The sequence below is a fragment of the Schistocerca nitens genome, chromosome 1, assembly GCF_023898315.1.
Source record: "Schistocerca nitens isolate TAMUIC-IGC-003100 chromosome 1, iqSchNite1.1, whole genome shotgun sequence".
Lineage (NCBI taxonomy): Eukaryota > Metazoa > Arthropoda > Insecta > Orthoptera > Acrididae > Schistocerca > Schistocerca nitens.
This window is the reverse complement of record NC_064614.1, coordinates 768,603,379-768,625,154: the sequence shown is the minus strand read 5'-3', so window position 1 is coordinate 768,625,154 and position 21,776 is coordinate 768,603,379. Positions and strand designations below refer to the sequence as shown.

The 21,776-nt window shown below is 41.4% G+C and overlaps 1 protein-coding gene across 1 annotated transcript in view; it reads left to right on the top strand.

Annotated features, from left to right (window-relative positions):
• Positions 1 to 16,302, top strand: part of LOC126201769 (odorant receptor 2a-like) — a 37,579-nt gene extending 21,277 nt beyond the window's left edge. Inside the window, exons 2-4 of the mRNA XM_049936815.1 lie at positions 536 to 649; positions 15,083 to 15,238; positions 16,212 to 16,302. Of these exons, the coding sequence (XP_049792772.1) occupies positions 536 to 649; positions 15,083 to 15,238; positions 16,212 to 16,271 (330 nt within the window). The 3' untranslated portion in view covers positions 16,272 to 16,302. The remainder of the gene's footprint in view (positions 1 to 535; positions 650 to 15,082; positions 15,239 to 16,211) is intronic.
• Positions 16,303 to 21,776: the final 5,474 nt, after the last annotated feature.

Here is a 21,776-nt window from a genome sequence, read left to right as displayed (position 1 = left end):
TCACAATATGCCAGTCACTACTCTTGTTGAACCATGTTATCGTGTTGAAGCTGCATGGGCAACTGTATCTGTACACGCCATCCAAGCTCTGTTTGACTCAATGCGCAGGCGTATCAAGGCCGTTATTACGGCCAGAGGTGGTTGTTCTGGGTACTGGTTTCTTAGGATCTATGCACCCAAATTGCGTGAAAATGTAATCACATGTCAGTTCTAGTACAATATGTTTTTCCAATAAATACCCGTTTATCATCTGCATTTCTTCTTGGTGTAGCAATTTTAATGGCCAGTAGTGTATATGTTACTGACAATTCAGTAAGAAAAAGTAAGTGCAACGTTTTTCTGTTACAAATTACCAAGTACAACCCCTACTTTTTGCTGTTGTACAGTTTTATTCAATTCATTATATAAACTACTTTAATCAGTGTTGTACAGAACAGAAGCTAAATTAAGTTTCTATTATTTAAGGTAAACTACCCTCTATTTTTCTTACCAATTGGAACTGTTTGCTGAATTCTTAATATGTTTCTTTCTATAGCTGTTGCAGAGAGATGGAAACATTGGAAAAGCCATAAATGCGCTTTTCTCAATACCTGGTCTTCTGTACGAAACTACAATTTACTGCGTATTTGCCCACATCATGTCCGATCAGGTAAGCGACCAAGTACATGTAGAATTATTTGTTATGTCGTTAATTTGTGGACATGCCAAACGTAATGTCTCGTCTCCAATTTGCCTACTGTGCGCAGAGTGTGGAGAGAGAGGGAGGGGGTGGAAGAAGACAGGGTGGTCTGTGACTGTTATATTTAACATTATTCATTATTTTATTTAATGAAATTGTTAAGCAGTTATTTCATTCTCTTCATTGTTCGTGCTCGACAGGAGCAATAACACTCTTTATCGACTTAATAGCGTCTATATAACTGGGGTAGTTTAGTAGAAGTTCGTAATAATTTTAAAATTAGTGAGTGGAACCATTATCTGCGTTTAGCTGCCTTAAACTATAGCCTGCCGGCCATTTCAATTTTTTTAGCTGGAATTTTTAGTGTGCAGCTGCAGTTGAAACTCAGCGAATATTTTATTGAAGGCTAGTTACAGTAAATCTGAACAACCATTACAGAAATATGCTAATTATATGCAGATATTAAACACACAAATGGAGGTCAGTCAAGCGCTATGGACATAGTTCTTATCCGTTCACGAGCATTTACCTACATATTCAACACACCTTTCCTCAGAGCAGTTGCATGTTTATTTCAGTAGGAATCTGCATGAAAGCTGTAAAACGCTTTTCGTGATAATCCACAATGCTTCATCAAAATTAGAAAAAAATAACGATAATTCCTCGTTAACGTAGACTAAATTAGACTTAATAACTCCATTAGTTCTTTGAATATTACGCAGTAGGAAGTACTTTCTCAAGAAGTAACCCTAACTAGAAAAATAAAGAGAGAGTCTAAAATTTTAGCTCCCAGTGAAAATTACGAATACAGTAGAGACTGTACCATAAAAACGAAATTAATTTCAACATGGTGATCCATTCGTCAAGGTCATAGTCAACGACGCGCACTTGTACGAAAATATTCTAACTGCTGTGCGGTATCAAAATATTCTGTATAGTGCACTACATTAAATTGCTTCCGAGGCAGAACGAATAGCAAAAAGAGCAACACAACGTCTATAGCCAAACATTGCAAGATCGAGCCCTGCGTTCATTTTCAGTACGACTGTTTGAACTTTGTCCCAAATTAGGCATAGGCCGGCCGTAGTGGCCGAGCGGTTCTAGGCGCTTCAGTCTGGAACCGCGCGACTGCTGCGGTCGCAGGTTCGAATCCTGCCTCGGGCATGGATGTGTGTGTCGTCCTTAGGTTAGTTAGGTTTAAGTAGTTCTAAGTTCTAGGGGACTGATGACCTGAACATCTGATCATCTATGGGACTTAACATCTAAGTCCCATAGTGTTCAGAACCATTTGAACCATTTTTGAACCCAAATTAGGGTTCGATTTTTTCAGGCAACAAACACTGGGGCTCCCAGTTGGGAGTGGTTGGCATGAAAGGAATTTTTCTCTCATGAATGGAACATATTCCACTCCATGGAAAGAAGCATAGTCCAATCTTTCCCTTTGTGATTACCAGCCGATCAGTGTCTTACCCGTTGTATCCAGAGTTCAGGTATATGTTGTTTACGGCTAAACTACTGAATACTTCAGCAAATTCAAAGTACATGACAAATATTACCCCAACATTCATAAACATCATAGGACGAACACTGTATTAATTAAGGTTACTGATCATCTGAAATACACATGAAGAGTTGTGAGGCCACAGTATTGACACTATTAGACATGAACAAAGTATTTGTGGTCGTCAAGTTTAACGAACAGCTCATTAAAATGCAACAGCAGAAATTTTAAGATATTACGCTGAAGTGATTGTCGCCGACAATGAAAAGTCGTCTTGGATGGACACTCCCCAGTGATTACCAGAGGGATCAGTTCTGAGCTCACTACTGTTTTTCTTGTCACTGACACGTCATAGATTGTGCTCTCTAAAAACCCGTTGATGCGCACAATCTCGTGCATAGCCCAAAAGCCAGACCTGAAGAAATCAATACTTCGATCGTCCACAAAAATGATGATCTGCCTTCAGTGGTAAGATGGGTGCAAAACTAAAACTAAATGCCAAAAAGTCACAAGTAATTTTAGCATCCCATCAGAAAATAATAAGTTCTGAGTTTCGCGTACAGCTTGCCCCTCTTCTTCTCGTCAGCATTTCAATACTTTATCAGAAAACAGTGTAGAGCCTTTTTGTAACTTTAGATGAGCATCTCTTATGGTCAGAAAATGCAGTCGCCATTTACGGGAAGAATTCTGACTGCTTCTAAAGCCTTGAAACTTTTCGGAATATACGAGGGTTGTTCGGAAAGTAAGGAACGATAAGTCACGAAATGGAAACCACAGCGAAAATCAAAACTGTTTTCTTTGCATGTTTAGCTACACCTTCCAGGTACTTCTCTACATAGTCACCGCTCCGACTTAGACATTTGTCGGAGCGTTATACCAAATTTCCAACATCACCGTCATAGAAGGCAGCCGCCTGTGCTTTCCGATAATTCTCTACGCTGGTCTACAGCGCGTAGCCTACGCTCAAGTGTTGTCTTCATATCCAACGCTTCATGTGAACAGATATGATACTCAGGAAGAGCCAATTAGGCCTGTATTGTGGGTGACCGAACACTTCCCATAGAAAAGGCTGCAGCAGCGTCTTCACTGCCCCTGCAAAGTGCGGCTGAGAATTGGCATGAAGAAGGAAGTGTGTGGCAGTTGTGTTACGTGGGCTGCGTTCATTAAGGCGAAGCATGTCAGTGGGCCTTCCTTCTTGACGGGAGACATCGTTGTTCTAGGCACCTTTACTCGCTCACAGTGCGCTCACAACTGAAAAGAGCGCCATGATGCGATCGACGTGCATACTAGAGACAGTGCCCAAAACGTCTGTGAAAAGCCTCGTCGAATTTTCACAGTGGTTTCCATTTCGCGACCGATCGTTCCTCACTTTCCGAATAGCCCTCGTACAGGTGTTTCCACAAGATGTGATACGTGAAGTTGTGCTATCACTTATTCTGCCGATCCTCCACTATTGCGATCTATTCCAACATGGCACCAGTAGTGCAAACACTAGACGGTTAGAACTGAACACGAATGCTACTCTGTGTAATATCTGCAACGTCCGTCTGCTTGACCATATCGCTGCTTAATACGCCAAATTAGGTTGGTTGCGACCAAATACATTACTTGACTTTATTGGCTTCACAGTGCACGTGCACACCGCTACCTGTCTTCAGAGATGAAGGGCCTGTCATCTCATCATAATCCAAACACAAGATCTCGCATATCTAATACTCTACCTGTGTACATCCATGAAACAGGAACATTTGCGAAGTCCTTCACCGTTGCTGCTGTGCGCCTCCGTAATAGGCTACCCAGTACTCTGCGCGCAGTCAGAGTCCCTGTCGCTTTTACGTAGTAGCTGAAGCCGTTCCTTCGTTCACCCTCATAACGTTGCCGCAAAAGTCGACGTATATGTCCAGTTTTCCTCTGCCAAATTGTAAAACAAATGCTCCTATCTTAACCCATTTAAGCTTCTTTTTCTTTTCATTTCTCAAGCAGTCACGTAACTTCTTTTTCATCTTCCCTCATTAATCGTGTTTTATCGCGTTACTCTTTCTATCCTCTGTCACCCCTAAGCTCATGTCAATTGCTTGCTGCTGGACCTCATAGCTCAAATCCAGCTTCCTGTACCTTGTTTCTGTTGTTATACTCACGAACGAATAAAAACTGTGTTTATTTTTTCTGTTTCTGTATTACAGTAATTGCTGAATATTTTATAGCGTTGCATATTTCTTGTATCTTATAACATGATGTCGAAATTAATGTAGTGCAAAATATAAGGGCGACCAGGACGTTTCCTTTGGAGGGGCATCCAGTCCAGAATCTGTATGCCAATCAGGCGAAATTGCCGCGAGCATTGAGATAATCACCTCACTGAGGCACCAAGTTAAATATACCCGTCTGGTAACACACAGCGCTCTGCTGCGATAAAGAAGTCCGTAACTGCCTGCCGAGCATCCGTGTCCGAAATGAACTGTCGGCCCTTCAACGCCCTTCTTAAGGGACCGAAGGCTTGATAATCGCATGGAGAGAGAGGTGGGTGGTCGAGTGCCTCGCTCTTGAGATGGCGTAACTTCTGGGCTACGATATTTGCGGCACGGGGACGTGCGTCATCATGAAGCAGCAGCAGCAGCGCCCCTTGTCGCAGTTAGCCGGCACGTTTCGCCTTAATTACGCTCTTATACATCCGCAGTCGAAGTCGCGCTGAGTTAAATACACACTGCATAACGCCCTGAAATAAAAACTTATTTGCAGAATGTCTGGTTGGATGTAGGATAGACTGATGGCCCAAACCTTGACACGTGATATAAACAAATAAATAACTAAATGAACAAAAAATTGCGATTTACAGCAGAATTTGTCTTAAACTCAACAGAATCCTTCTGAAAACTGCGATCGAGATATAAGATCAGGTTTAATTTAGTTTCTCGGAAACTTCGAAGTCAAAAAACATGAAGGTATAGACTGTATACGTTCACGAATCTTTTAATACGTATAGGAGAATACGGCCGGTGGCTTACTGGGTATGTGGTGCAATGAATCTCATCAATGTGATAGGGCACCACTGCTGAAGTCTATAACCTATCTGCTATATTTCCACACCAAAAAAATTCGTTTAACTGCTGCGAAACTTATGAAACATCCCCTTAGGAAAATGTGAATGACTGTGCTAGTAAACTTCTTACGTTATTTGATTTTCAAACAGCTGAGCACACATGTCAGTTCTAGTACAATATATTTGTCCAATGAATACCCGTTTATCATCTGCATTTCTTCTTGGTGTAGGAATTTTAATGGCCAGTAGTGTATATATATACATATGACATCCATCTTTACAAATTTCCTTTTTCTGGCGAACACACGTCCAGATCGTCCGCTTATAGCAACCTCTCAAAACTCTGCCATCGCACTCTCCACATCCACCACTGCTGGCGGCTCACCTCCAACTGCGCAACGCTACGCGCTATTCCCATCCAACTGCCCATCATTACACAAGCGAATATTCCAACAGTGAGTCCAACTAGCCACAGACTGCACACAGTCAGTGATTTTCATACAGAGCGCTACGTGGTGTTACCAACATAAGAACCTAAACACCCTACTTACACTTATAACGCGTTTCATTTTTGAAGTCCGCTCTTCAAATCCCTTCTGTCCAATAGGGACCACATCAGCTGTTTCTGGCCACAGTCAAAAATTCACCAAACGGTTAGAAAATCATATTAAATCAATTCTAACTACATAGTTTGGTATTAGGTGTTATGTCACAACATTTTCTGCATAGAGTTCATCTTCCACTGGAGACGTGAAGAGAGAACCACGACAGCTTAAAAATCATGACTGAATAACTTTAATAACTCAGAGTTACCTCCTCCTATATGCTCTGAGAAATTTTAGGAAAAATTAGCTGTGCCTAGAGTCTTAAATTAGCATGTCTTCAATCTGGCACAGCTTGATATTAGTTTCTTCTCTATACCATCCTGTAAACTGAGTTTTGTACCATCTCTCGTATTTAATCTAGACATACCTTTACAAGAGGCGGCAAAAATTTAAAAAATCCAATGATTCCTAAAATAAAAGTGAGAGATTAATTCTTCGTGAAATGGCGAGTTTTTCTGGTGAAATTGTATCTAGAAGCAAAGCGTTTAGGAAGAAGAGCTAGTTTTGAGAAAGAAGCAATGGTTAATAAGGGTGTACGAGAAGGCAACTCGCTTTATCTTTAGGGGTTTTAACCTGTTCGTGTAACAAAATGTAGTGACGATGATCATAAGACAATAAGGCATGGAGATGAATGGTGAAAAAGCACCTTGCATAATTTTCGATGATGATGTAATACTGGCTGACTGTCCTGCAGATCGAATGCTCAAGATTTTCTCTTCAGCCCTCGAAGAAAGTAAGCTGAAAATGAATCTCTTATAGCTTGATCACAGTGCAAACATAAATTTGTGTAAATCCAAAGATAAACAAGTAACGATACCTGCAAGATGTCTTTACGTAGATTGACAGATGCAGTTAGGCAGTCAAAAAGATAAGTGGTTTTGTCAGTAAAGTGTAAGAAAAACGAAAAAGGCATTTGGAAATGACTACATATGGAAACCAAAATGTTGCTGAAACAATTGTTATATGCTACTGAATAATGGGCAATGGATGCTACGACAGTACCAACTGGGAATAAAATTCACCAGTAGATAACGGATCGATACGAAAAGTAAGACGATTGTGTTATAAGAAAAAAAAAATGGTTAGAGATATCTACTTGAGAAGAAAATTTAATTTCGTCGCTTTTCCAGGCATGAACATGGAATAGAGAGACGTTCTTATGTCGAAAGTAAAAAGAAGTGTCCGTAAAAATCCAGGAAGAATTCTACTGTATCTTGGAATTTATAACATACATGGACCTTAAATTAGATGGAAATGTCTCACCCTTGGAAGGGTAGAAGAAGAGCAGAGCTTTGCGGGCACAATTGACTTTACAGGTGAAGACAGTGCAGGTAAGTCGGTACCTGCCGTAGTTAAACTGCGACATTCTGACAGCACTGCCTTACGACAGCCTGTTTTATGTTAACCATAACAGAAATACCGTTTCATATCCGTTTGCAGACATCCGTTTGCAGACAGCAGGATGACCTAAATAGAATACCAATTCTTCCACTGTCCACGTAAATTAACGTTCCAATTTACGAGAAATGCTAAGCATACAGCATCTGCAGCAGCATATGAAAGATCTGAAACTACGATAACGAATTTTTGCTGTTTGGGCCAGACATCACACGTTTTGAAATCGGGTGACTATACGGCAAGTGAACACAGCCTTTCTGAGGACTATAGCTGTGATGTTAGATTGGTTACTGTCACTTTTATCGTCTAATAAAGCAATACAATGCTGGTACGCAGATCAAGAGCTTCGAGTAAACAGATTTTCAATTTTTTCTTGGAAAAGCTGGCGCTTATAGAACACAGAAGTCTAGATTGTTATGTTTGCTATGTGTATGTATGGGCATTCTTTCTTAAGTAATGTTCATGTTTTTTATGAGAGGCGGGTCGAAAGAAAAACGTAAATAACGAAATGAGTGTTGGAGGAAATGGAATAAGAGAAGTCAGACTAACGGAAGCAACAAAGGAAGTTTCGTTTCAAATGGAATCTGAGTTAGATCCTCTTTTTAAATAATTAACGCTTTCGGCTCATCGTGTGGACGAGATTCAGATTATCGATCATTACGTAGCATAAAAAACTTTGGTTTTTATTATCAGTGTCAGTTAAATGCCAGATAGCAAGGAGGTGACAGTGGTAAACTCAGCATACTCACAAATGAGAAGGATTTTTTATAACATATATTCGCCTGACCAGCATTACAACAACATTGACAATTATGAACAGTTAGATTCTTCAGAAAAATAGTATTTTCATTAACACGGAATTTTTCCCTTCCTCCAAAAGAGGCATTATAAGATCAACAATAAAGTTATTAATGAATCACACAATCAGAATGACATTTAAAGTTATTCTTTTAAATATTTAAGGAAAATTTTAAATTTTAGACACAAATTGTGAGACAATCAATGTTAATAGAATTAACAAATTTTATAACAATTTTCCGTTATTCAGTAGATGAGTTAATAACCCATCCAGTTCATACGTAAATAATAAAAGCCTTAAAAGTATTAAATCACAACTAAAAGAGCTTAAAAGAAATATACTTGGTTAATAATCAAGTGTTGATCCAGGGTGACAGACTGAGCTTTGCCAGAACATCGTTCCGTCCCTTCATTTAACTCAGATTAGGTACTCTAAAAAATTAAAACTACACAGCCACAAGGTAACAGGAATGAATTACAGATCGCACGCCTAAAGATCTCATAAGGCCCTTTCAGACCTTAACTGCGAGCAGTATATGTCTTTAGATTTCATATCTGTAATCTTGAATTAAAAGAAAAAAGTGGCAATTTAACACATGGATATTTAAAAAGGAACAGACAATTCAAAAGAAGGAAACACTCTACTGAAAAAGCTTAATTATTTTTATACGCAGCTATGACTGTACAAAATAGTAGCTTGGCAAGGTATTGCTTTCTTCTCGTGACCATAGGAATGACTCTAAACATGTTTTGGTAACTCGGAAAGCTGATCTACGTCGAGGACTAAGACAAAACTAGACAGCGTTGTATGGGAGATCCCATATTAATTTTCTGTAACAAGGCTCTACTCTAGAAATAGATTTCGCTAAACGCAAGCAGTACTTTAGTCACACGTAACAAAAGGTTCTCAGCGTTTTCTTTCTGCACCGCTTCTTGCGTGAATAGCAAATAGTGACAGCAAGCCTCCACAAACTAAAGCAGCAGAGATAGGAAACGTGCTGACTCTCGAGATGCAATTCGCGACCACGAAGGCAGGGGAAAGCAGAAATTCTTTGAGTGCTGTAGACACACTTTTCACAAGTATAAAGGAGAAAAGAAAAGTTTTTGCCACAAACACAAAACATGTATGATCACGAGTCCGCCCATGCTACTCTCCTGTCTCGTATTCTTTTTCGAACGTCACTTCATTTGAGACGTCTATCTCAGGCTTCACTAACACGCTATCAGACAGCTGTTTGGCTGTCCTCCCACATCTAAGATTGTGTATTAGGTTCAACAGCCTCACTAATTATTCAAAACCGCATGAGGCAAGGACTATACTTATATGCTTTTCTTAAGCGTCAGTATAATGGAAATATGAAGTTCTGCGACTCGTTCGTTGGATCTGTGAAATACAGGTAGGCGATCAGTAAGGGAATATCAGACACAAACAGTAAATACAAACACCTAAAGCAAGTAAAAGGATAGCTAAGTAATGAGAAATTCACGGATGAATAGAAATGGAACAACAAAACATAGTTTATTCCGCCTCAATTCAATGAATTTCATGTCCAGTTAGCAAAAAGTAGTTAGCCAGATTTTTGCCACGGTCACAAACATAATCGAAACAAGGGAAACAAACACTCGTGAGCGAAAACAGTAACACGATATGCTTAATAGCTTATTTGTCCACTTCTGGAATGTAGCACCGGCGATGAACGTGGCATGGGTTCCACAAGTCCGTGGAAAGATTTGGGAAGTATGTGGCACCAGGTGCCTACGCACGGGGCTCTCATTTATAGGTCGTTCGTTAGTGGGTGCGGAGCAGACGACCGATTGCGTCCAAGATGTGTTCCATCTGGTTCAGTGGAGGCGAATTTGGTGACCAAGACATCAAAGAGAGTTTACTATCATGCTCCTGAATCCACAAAAACACGTTTCTGGCTTTGTGACACGGACAATTTTCTGCTGGAAGATGCCATCTGCATCGGGGAAGACAAACATGAAGGGATGGAGGTGGAGCATAATGAAGTTCACATAGTCCACAGCAGACATGTTGCCTTTGATTACTATTATAGATGCCACTGACGAGGTGTGTATTCCCCTCAGAACAATACTGCTCTCACCGGCCTGCGTCCGCGGCCTGCTTCGACCTGCTGTCTCTCGCATATGACAAGAAACGTGGTTATTCCCACGATGCGACACGATTCCACTGCTCCATCGTCCAATCTAATTGATTCGATGTCCAATGCATTTGCAACTGACGATGCCGTTATGTGGACTATGTCATATGAGAACATCGGTCCATGTGTTGCGGAACCTGATATTCAACAATGTACGCTTGGCGTGCTCCGTAACAATTGTGCCCTTTGGGGGGGGGGGGGGGTCATCAGTCTACTGACTGGTTTGATGTGGCCCGCCACGAATTCCTTTCGTGTGCTAACCTCTTCATCTCAGGGTAGCACTTGCAACCTACGTCCTCAATTATTTGCTTGACGTATTCAAATCTCTGTCTTCCTCTACAGTTTTTGCCCTCTACAGCTCCCTCTAGTACCATGGAAGTCATTCCCTCATGTCTTAGCAGATGTCCTATCACCCTGTCCCTTCTCCTTATCAGTGTTTTCCATATATTCCTTTCCTCTCCGATTCTGCGTAGAACCTCCTCATTCCTTACCTTATCAGTCCACCTAATTTTAAACATTCGTCTATAGCACCACATCTCAAATGCTTCGATTCTCTTCTGTTCCGGTTTTCCCACAGTCCATGTTTCACTACCATACAATGCTGTACTCCAGACGTACATCCTCAGAAATTTCTTCCTCAAATTAAGGCCGGTATTTGATATTAGTAGACTTCTCTTGGCCAGAAATGCCTTTTTTGCCATAGCGAGTCTGCTTTTGATGTCCTCTTTGCTCCGTCCGTCATTGGTTATTTTACTGCCTAGGTAGCAGAATTCCTTAACTTCATTGACTTCGTGACCATCAATCCTGATGTTAAGTTTCTCGCTGTTCTCATTTCTACTACTTCTCATTACCTTCGTCTTTCTCCGATTTACTCTCAAACCATACTGTGTACTCATTAGACTGTTCATTCCGTTCAGCAGATCATTTAATTCTTCTTCACTTTCACTCAGGATAGCAATGTCATCAGCGAATCGTATCATTGATATCCTTTCACCTTGTATTTTAATTCCACTCCTTTTATTTCCATCATTGCTTCCTCGATGTACAGATTGAAGAGTAGGGGTGAAAGGCTACAGCCTTGTCTTACACCCTTCTTAATACGAGCACTTCGTTCTTCATCGTGCAACTGATGAGAAATTGTGCCCTTAACAGCGTCATAATCTGTCGTTAGAACTGCCACAGACTGCCACGTATCCCGCTTCACATGGCGGGTATGCCTCCGAACACATTTACGATGGGGCGTGGATATCGCACCACGTCGCCTAATAGTGGTTTACAGTCCTGCAGCCACTTTGTATAAATACTCACGGTAGTAGCACGCGTTCAGCCTACATACTTCTCTGTTTCTGGCATGCTCTTACAACAACAATAACTTCCAATTCGTCTCGCCTCTGTAAAAAGTGTCAAAGGGACTCGGAAAACGGTGCACTCACTTATGTAATGCGGAAATGGAGCTTTTTATCGGAGGTCGGAAAGGGCTTGATCATTGGCTTTCGGGCCAAGGGTGGAAGAATTTCGAAACGGCTAAATCTCTAAACTGTTTACGTGCTGGCGTGGCTAGAGTATAGCGTGCATGGCTAAATGAAGTTATCCAAAACCGGAGGCAATTGTGGACCGTAGATGACAGGGGTGGGCGACGGCTGCGGAGATGTGTATGGACGAATAGACGTGCAACTGATGAGCAATTGAGCACCCAGATGAACCGAGGGGCTACCAACACTATTTCCTCAACGACCGTTCAGCGAACGTTGCTGCGTATGGGCTGTGCAGCAGGTGCCTTGTTCAAGCCCTTATGCCGAGTGCTGTTCATCGGCGACGAAGAATGGAATTTGCGCGAGTACTGCAACTGGACTGCCACCAAATACCGCAACTGGATGGCCACTGAGTGGCGACACGTAGCCTTCTCAGATGAATCACGTTTTATGCTTCGTCGGACAGTTACCGACTTTGGGGTACGCGGTATGAAACATCTGAAAGCAAACACCCTGCTACATTCGTCGGAGACATTCAGGCTGGAGGAGAGAGCGTTATGATCTGGCAAATGTTTTTGTAGCATTCCGCGGGTGATCTCGTCATTCTATAAGGCACAAAGGATCAGCAAAATATGCATCTATCCTTGGGATAGATGTCTATCCCTACTTATAGTTCGTTTCTTCCTCGGCAGAATGGCATCTACCAGCAGGACAATGCAACGTGTTACTCAGCTCGACAAGCACCAGGATGAGTTTATTGTACTTCCCTGGCCCCCAAACTCCCTGGATGATGTGTGTGACAACCTCGATCGGGCTGTTCGCGCCCTGGATCCTCAACCGAGAAAGTTAACGCATCTGCCTAATACTGGAATCGGAATGATTCCGTATCCCTGTCGGAACCTTCCAGAACCTCAATCACTTTCTTCCTGCACATCTCGCAGCAGGCCGAGCTGCAAACGGTGATTATTCAGGCTTTTAAAAGGTGGTCACGTTAATGTGACTGGACAGTGTACTTTCCTGTCTGCGTCACGTGCCCACAAAAAACGCATTGTTTTGACTCCTCAGTATACTTAAGCTATACTGCGTTCTTCTCCCGAAAATAGCGCTTCCTCCCAGTGACGCCTATGTTATTGAGACCGGTCGGATGGCTGGTCGGAGCTCAGTCCTACGCCTGTTCATCACTGTACCCGCGACATGCCCCATTCCCCTGCTACCAGGTTCTCCAGCATCGTCGTGACGAGACATTAAATAGTAATCTCTTCCTCCTTCCTCCAGCGTCGCTTTTAGCGTCTCTTGTCTAATTACATGTCTTCTGTTCCCATTATCTTCTTGCACCTTTCATTAATAAAGACGTGATATGATTCCATGTAGTTAACCCTTCCGTTTCACTATCCCCACGTTGTTGGTACGAGTCCTCTACATTTGCAACACTTTAACATACCCGTGTTCAGCCACACCACAGCAATCTCCTTGTTTTCATCCTCTCGATAGCGAATTTTTCGTGATGCCATTAAAACACGGGAGCTGCTGCCGATGTATTATTAAGGCCAACAGCAACCACATTTCAGTTGTTCAGACGCATTAAGTTGCTGTACAGTATTGACTGGAACTGAAGTAAATTCCTGTAACGCAGCTTAGCTGAGAGTTAATGGGGACTTTTGCGTAAAAGGAAATAAAACTAAACTCGGCCCGAACAAGCGATGGAGGCCCAACTGTACCGACCGACTTCCGTGTCATCCTCTGCCCACAGATGACACTGGATGCGGATGTGGAGGGGCATGTGGTCAGCACACCGTCCTCCCACCCGTATGTCAGTTTACGAGACCGGAGCCGCAACTTCTCAATCAAGTACTTCCTCAGTTTGCCTCACAAGGGCTGAGTGCACCCCTCTTGCCAACAGCGCTCGGCAGACCGGTGGTCACCCATCCTAATGCTGTTCCTGCCCGACAGGTGATCTGACGAGAAACGGTGTTAACACTGCGGCAAGGCCGTTGGCGTAAAAGGAAATGCCTGTCTAAAATGACCATTCCATCGCGTTTGTACTTCTCGCCAATCGTTCCCTTGCGCATTTCACAGATGATAATTAGATGCAATAAAATGAGGTATTAAGCATTCACTCCTAAAAATCAAAAGATATCTGCACAGGTTTTTTTCTAAATTATTATGACAACGAGTCACCATTTACAGTAATATCATTTTTAAACATAATCACTCAGCTTTTCAATGCATTAGGTCTGTCTCTGCACGAGGTTTTCCACGTCTCTCTGAAAAAAAAGTTTTTCCCTGAGCAGCAAGCCACCTCTTTACCCGAGATTAATCGCCTGCCTCGTAAGCCATTTTTCACTGTACCAAAGAAGTGGAAATCCAACGAGATTGAGCAGGATGATCAAAGACCTGGTGTTACATATTCTTAAGACTTTGAACGTCATGACGGGTGATATAGGGACAATCGTAAGCTTTCAAAAAAAGAAAAAAAATGTGGCATATGTTTGGAGTTGTAGTCATCAAGTTGGTAGAAAGCATTTCACTGTAACGCTGACTGTTGAGCGTTGACCCCTTTTCCAGGTAATGTTCCAGAATTGAACCTTGTGCATCCTAAAAAATTTGAGCAACAATTTTCCTGCAGAGAATTGCCTCCTGAATTTCGTATCGGCTGCAGACCTGGAGTGATTCAAGCTCTAACTCTCTGCTCTCAACAGAGTGATAAACCAGTATTTTATCTCCAGTGATGATACTTTCAAAAATATTTCACTTTCGTCAGCGTGACGATTCAGTACGTGCTGGCAGATTCTGACACGATTCTGCTTGCTCTTTTGATTGGTTTATTCTGTGACCCGTCTTGTACAGACTTTACGAAAGTTGGGCCTGTTTTGGATGGTGTCCTATGCAGAACCATAATTGTACGTTTGGTCTGGAACTACTTCAACAGTCACTGGACGGTTATACAAAATCTGTCACAGATTTTCTCGTATCGCCATAAAAGAAGACATACAGGTTTTCAGAGAGCTATTCCTTATCGGTGCAGAGAGGGAGTGGTGCTGCCATGTTCAATTCATAAGAGCGCAGGGTAATCCGATGTGAAAAAGCTAAAACCTGAAAAAAAAAGAAAATGGTGTCATCTAGCGGCAGTTGAGCGCATTTAACTAATGCCAACCTAAAGACGATTAGAACGACAACGTAGACACTTAAGGACTTACACTCAACTGACTGCTTTAGTTTCTTATGATCTCTTTATTATTTAGACTAAGTTGTTTCAAAATGTCGAAAATACTTTCCCGTCCAGTTTTATTTTGGCCATCCTATGTTAACATTAGACATCGCCGGGAACTGGCCACACAGCGTTTGCACACCTTAACCGAACGCAGCACTCTGTAATATATTTGCACAGTTATTGATGTGGGTAACTGGTGTTCCAAACCTGTTTCAGAGCGAGAGGCTGATGTACTCCGCCTTCTGCTGCGGCTGGGTCAACAACGACGCACGATTCAAACGCAGCCTGGGCATCTTCATGATGATGACAGTACGACCGATCGTAATCACGGTGGGCAAGACGTGCAAACTGTCCAAGCAGATGCTGCTGCAGGTGAGTGAGAAACAAGTAAGGCGTTATCACAGATATGGCGAAAACTGCAATTTCACTGTTATCCTCAACTATAGCCGTTGTTGTGATGGAGCATGATGCGTGTCATCGATGTAGGAAGAGAGGCCGAGCGTGGTATGTCAGATGTAAAGACTGTACGTTAGTACTGGGGGACATATGTTCTTGTAACAGCGAAACGATTCATGTCCTGACATGGATCCTGCTCAAACCTGTATCTGACAGCATTAATTGGCCACCAGAAAGGCAGAAATTAACACAGTACAGTACTGTCATTCATTCATTGAGCAAACCTGGTGTTTTAAATGTTTATTCCTTCAAAAGTGCAACGGTTCACCTTTGGAAATGGATGTGAGGTCTGCACACGATCGAGAAGATCGTAAACAGAATTTAGGAACACATTGTGTTTCAAATCTTTCGAAACTGATGAAGAGTACACAGATGAATTATCAATGTATAGAAAAATTTAAAAAGTTGAAACTTCCTGGCAGATTAAAACTGTGTGCCGGACCGAGACTCGAACTCGGGACCAGCTGTGAGGACAGTGCGTGAGTCGTGCTTGGGTAGCTCAGTTGGTAGAGCACTTGCCCGCGAAAGGCGAAGGTCCCGAGTTCGAGTCTCGGTCCGGCACACTGTTTTAATCTGCCAGGAAGTTTCATATCAGCGCACACTCCGCTGCAGAGTGAAAATCTCATTCTGAAAAAACAAGTTAGTCGAAATGGTTCATTTTAAATTTCCTAAATCACTCCAGTATTTCAAGTGATTCAGTGAATCCACTGTAGAGATGTCATATAGATGTAATTAGTTATCTAGATTCTCTTGGTTATTGATTGTAATTGTTGTAACTTTTATTTCGCAAGGAACTTGGAGACAGTTAAAACCCGATGTTTTTGAGATTACTTTTCGTGTGAATCGTGAAGTAGTGGCAATAGACATTTATATTTTGCTTTGTTCACAGGTCTTGAACGGAACGTACGGCTTATTGAACATGCTCTACTACATGCATAGAAGCAAATGAAACGTCACCGAAGAGGCAGACCTGAAGACCACACTGAATGTCCTGCACGTTTTAATAACACGGCAGAAACAACTGTACTACAAAAATTTAAATGTTTCCTGAAAATGTAAAGCAGAGCTCTGTTGATAAAATATCAGTCAACAGTCATTTCATGAACTCTCCATGAAAATCATTTACGACTTTTGATTTAATATGAAATAAATTTATGTATTATTTTGATATGTATTAAATCCACGAGTATACCCACACTGTCTGTCTTTGGAGTGAATAATGTACTTAATCTAATCTTGCATTTTCACAAAATTGTTCAAAATATTAATGTTTCATACTGGCACTTTGCAAGACTTAATTAGAAATTTATGTCACAGAGATTTCTATCACATTATGTTGACGCCTTTGGTTTGCAAATAAATGTGTAGATACTTAATATAATCCGGAGTAGCGATGACTGTAATAACAGAAACTTCATGCATCGGGTCACCACTATATGCAAACTTTTACCTTCAAGTTTCACAATACGGCGATTGAGGATCTTACTTAAAAGAACTAAATAAATGATAATCTTTTCTAGTATTACGAAAAGCTCACTCGTCTTTAAGATAATTGAATCCATGTTACATAAAGTTGTGTTTCTATGAGAGTATAAACAGTATTAACACTTTATGAATACATAACTGTACGGTAGGAAGTTACGCAAGCAAGCATATCGTGTACTGTAGTTCGGAGTGGAGAAAGTTCAGACGAAATTCGAACACAGCAGTGTCAATCTGGGTGTAGTGTGCGCTTTGTTCTACAGCGTGGCTCTGCCGAGTGCAGTATCAAAGGGAAGAAGAGTGTGAAACGACGCTTGAGAGTTACACATGAATTACACGTATTGATAAAGGATAAAATTTTGTGCACAGCATTTCAACACGTAGCTCTACAACACCAACGAATAATTGACGGAATGGTCTCGGTAAAACTATATTACTGGCCTTGTTTTTAAGTACAACGAAAATAATTTGAGATTAATTTTGATTATTACGATACAGTAATGTCGAAAGCATCATAAAGCTAATATATTTCAAAATAACTGTAAGCAATAGCAACAGAAATGCTCGGGATAGCTGAAAACTTCTTTCTGTATTTTCAGCATATCGCTGTGGACACAATTAGAAAGAAATGGTCGATTTATAGCTGCAAAGACAAAAAAGAGGAGTTATTATAAAATATTGTTGGACATCTCATGCAAGATTGCTACTATGGGAAAAAAAAATCACTGAAAGTAGTAATGGAGCAGCAGTTAGGTCAGGCCACGCATTCCATTACAGACTGACAAATAGAATTCCTACTGCAACTTCAGCCTATTGTTTTGTTCACCAAAGGAATTCAGAACTATTCCAAGACATGTTAAACATTACAGAATGCAGTTTTCTTATCCCTTTGAATAGTTTTATTGCTTTTTGCCCAAATAAACGAACAGAATGCCCACTGTATGTAAATGAGAGAAGAAATGATTGCCTAAAAGCGTCTACCACGCGAGAGAGATACAGTTGTACGAATATTGTAACAACCCATTTACATTTTTCAAGTCAGTTTAGTCATGCAGAAAGGAATGAGATGAAAAAAGTTATGCGACAGCTCGCAGGTTCGACATCACGATGAAAATTACCATTTTCTGTGTTCTTCTGCTAGCTTTTACAGTTTATTTTAAATTCTTATTCACGAGTTCGATGTATTTCAGTTTAGAGCACACCGCGTGATCTCCCATGTAACAAAAGTTAAAGAATCGGAAGGAAAGTTGAGGATGAAACTGTGTGGGTTTTGAAGAATACGGAAAAAGTAATTTCTGACGAAGTCTGAATCAGTAGTTAAATATCGTAGCTTAACTTTGTAATTGACTTAGAAACAGAAACAGAAATATAATAATGTGTGTTAGTTTTACAACTCTTAAGTATTACCAATTATTAACAATTTAAAAAGTGTTTCCAAGAACCTGCATTTAGCCATGGGCTACTATGGTGCACTTCCTCTTAACTGTGATAGCCACGCGGTCTGAGGTTTCTTTCCACGGTTCGTACGGCTCCCCTCCCCCCCCCCCCTCCCCCATCAGAGGTTTGAGTCCTCCATGGGGCATGTGTGTGTGTGTTGTCCTGTTGAGTTAGATTAAGTAGTGTGTAACTGTCATCACTAGCAAAGCGAGTGCTGTTGTGTGGCGAAAGAGTGTGTATGACTGGATGGATTTTGTTATATTAAAGAACTTCAAATTAGTAAGTATATAAAACGCTGTGAACCTATTCTATTTCTGCAGACTGACATTCAGCAGAAAAAGCTTAAAAAATAAGAAAAGTTCAATTGCGGCAGCTGGAACAGAAACCCTAGTTCCTTGATTTACTCTTCGGTGGTTACAGCAAAATGTACGGAAGAAGAGGAATTAATTAACTGTGAGACAAAGTCTCATTTAAAACATTCATACATAGTTCAGAAAAGCGGTTTACGAACCATATGTGCTACTTTAAATTTTGGAATCCCAGAAAGACTAAAGTAAAACAGAAAGATTGATAATCAGTAGTTCTGCATTCCGGCTGGCTGGGTCGAATAGGTAAAGACCAGGCATCAGACAAGAAATGACTTTCTTGCTCGTATGACGCGTTACGGTATTTATCCATCATCATACATCCAGGAGCGATTGCTTGTGTTTGAGAGAGAAACATTCACAGTTTGCAGCAGTTGCTCCTGGATATCTGATGATGGATAATTCCAAAAGACGTCACAATAAAGTCATTACTTCCCTGATGTCTGACTTTTACTTTTGCGACCCAGTCAGCCTGAATGCAGAACTACTGATTATTATAATAATGGTGTAATGCCTTCTTCCTGACTTCATGTTACATTTACAAAAAGATCGATATGAGATGTGTCGTCACTGCTATTTGCATGTGTGGTCGTCTTCCCTGGCTAGCTTAAGCTGGTAAGTCTAAGACTATGTGGATACAGGAACAAAATTCGATGAACTTGCAGCTTACTATCATTTCAACAGTGAATATCCGTATCAGGATATCAAAGCCCTTATAACATAAGATTCACCGGAAATGATTACGGAGTATTTTAAAATATATTTTATTCCTAAAATTTAGAGCTGCTTACAAGATTTCAAATTCCGAAGTTGTCGAGTATTCCTTACATCAGCTGCCATAATATCTTCGTGACGTACAGATTTACTTTACTGACAGTCTGTTCCATGTCTCTGTGAGGCTCAAAATCTCTTTCAGAATATGTACATACCTTTGTTACACTTACACAAACCCATCCACTGACGACAAATAATGCTTAAATACCTTTTAATCGTATAACAAAGTTATTATTCGCATTAATGAATAACAGAATTAAATACGCATCCCTTCTTACGAATAGTATCCCGTTCAGAAAAGGTGACGGTAGCCATTTACCATCGCGCAACGGTATTGGATGTGGCGACATATGAAAATGAAACCTAAATTATTGTTCAGACCATTAGAAATAATAGAGGCATGTGTTTTAATTAACATATTTGGTGAAGTGTTGCGCGGGAAAGGCGTTTCGCTTTGCAAAATTTCATTCTAAAAGATTGCTGTACATAGGGAGTTATCACCTCTCTCGAGTAGTTTGGCAGATAGTTTGTATCATGAATCATAAAAATTTGGCAACCTTCCATATTTCATGCAGACTGGCAGGAGCGGAGAATCCACTGGACATGTTGTGGGGACTTGCTGTATGTGTACCTATGATGCGTCTTCATAGAAGGTAACGTATAGAGTGGAGTCGTACATGCCTCCTGGACAGTCGAACAGCGGGCCAATATTCTTTTCACAGATGAGCCCCGATTTGGTCTGGAGAGTGATTCTCGACGGATTCGGATCGAAATACGATTCTGAGACCCGAACATTGTGGGAAAGATCCCTAATGGTGTGGGCTGGCATTTTGTTGACCACTCGAACAGCTCTTCATGAAATTGTACGGGTGAATCGGAAAGGTTAATTGCTGTCAGTATCGTGACGAGGTCTTGGAACATTATGTACAGTCGTTGCGACGTGCTGTGCTCCCAGACGTCATAATGGTGGACTATAGAGAACGAGTGTTCGGAAACGGAAGATACTGCACGCATGGCGTGGTCTGCTCGCTCTTCCGATTTGAATCCCGTAGAGCATGTCTGAGATGCATTATGGAGACGGGTTGCATCACATCAACACCCACAAACATCTCTCGAAGATTTGCGAGCAGCTCCGCAGGAAGAATGGGCATTGTTGCCTCAACATGACATTGATGACCTTAGTCACAGTATGCTCCGTCGTTGTCAGGCCTGTGTTTCTGCCAGAGGTGATCACGCCCCGTAGTGAGCACATTAACCAGTTGTCGCAATGTGTGTGCAGATCTGTTAAGACGGAAGAAACGAAGAACATTTTCGTCTACTGTTGTGTATGTTGCAACAGTTTACGTTCTGTAATTTTTACGTTGTTTCTACTGTTTGTACTGTTTTGTGTGCAAAATAACCGAAACCTTGTGTACAGGGAGGGCCGATACTGAATGGATTTATTAGTATAAAGTTTTATTTTTATTTTTTCACGTTATGTTCGTCAGTGCCTTCTGTCTGGCGGTAAGCTGCAGCGTCTCAGTCACGTTGCCTAGAACCGGATAGAATCACCCCGAAACTCACGTCTTGAACTATCAGCAGCTAAAATCACATGTTGCTGACGAGGTAACGCTACCGAACTATGCGTCTTACGAACTGACCGAGGCTTTGAGGTGGTCAAGTGGGGGTGGAACCGCGGCCGGCTGCCGAGAGCGGACACGCCGTTCGCTCTCTTCTGCTGACAGCTTCCAAAACGATCAGACGCCCTCCTCTCCTGCACTCGTGGGCGGCTGCCCATTCAGTCTCGGCGGCTTCTCCAGGCCTGCCTTTCTTTACGGCATTAAAACTTCATACAGTTTAAACTATGTTTTATTCTACACCTCGACGGGTGCCTACTGCTTTCCCCTCCTGACCAATCCTGACGCATTAACACTTGTAAAATTTCCGTTTGTTGATTTAAGCCGGCCGCGGTGGTCTCGCGGTTCTACGCGCTCAGTCCGGAACTGCGCGACTGCTACGGTCGCAGGTTCGAATCCTGCCTCGGGCATGGATATGTGTGATGTCCTTAGGTTAGTTAGGTTTAAGTAGTTCTAAGTTCTAGGGGACTGATGACCACAGATGTTAAGTCCCATAGTGCTCAGAGCCATTTGAACCATTTTTGTTGATTTAATTTTGGACATCAATGTACAACAGCTTTGAGAGGCTATCCTTAACACGTCTGAGCTAATTTAAATATCTCCACATAGTTTCAAAGTTATATGACTGTTGAAAACAAAAGTCCTTGCTTCTAAAAGTGACAGGCATCAAATATTACGGTTTAATGTTCTGTAGATGACAGAGCACATGCTCGGATATAATAAGTATGAAGAAGATAACTGACTATTCGTTTCTCAAAGGAACCATTCCGATAATTGTCT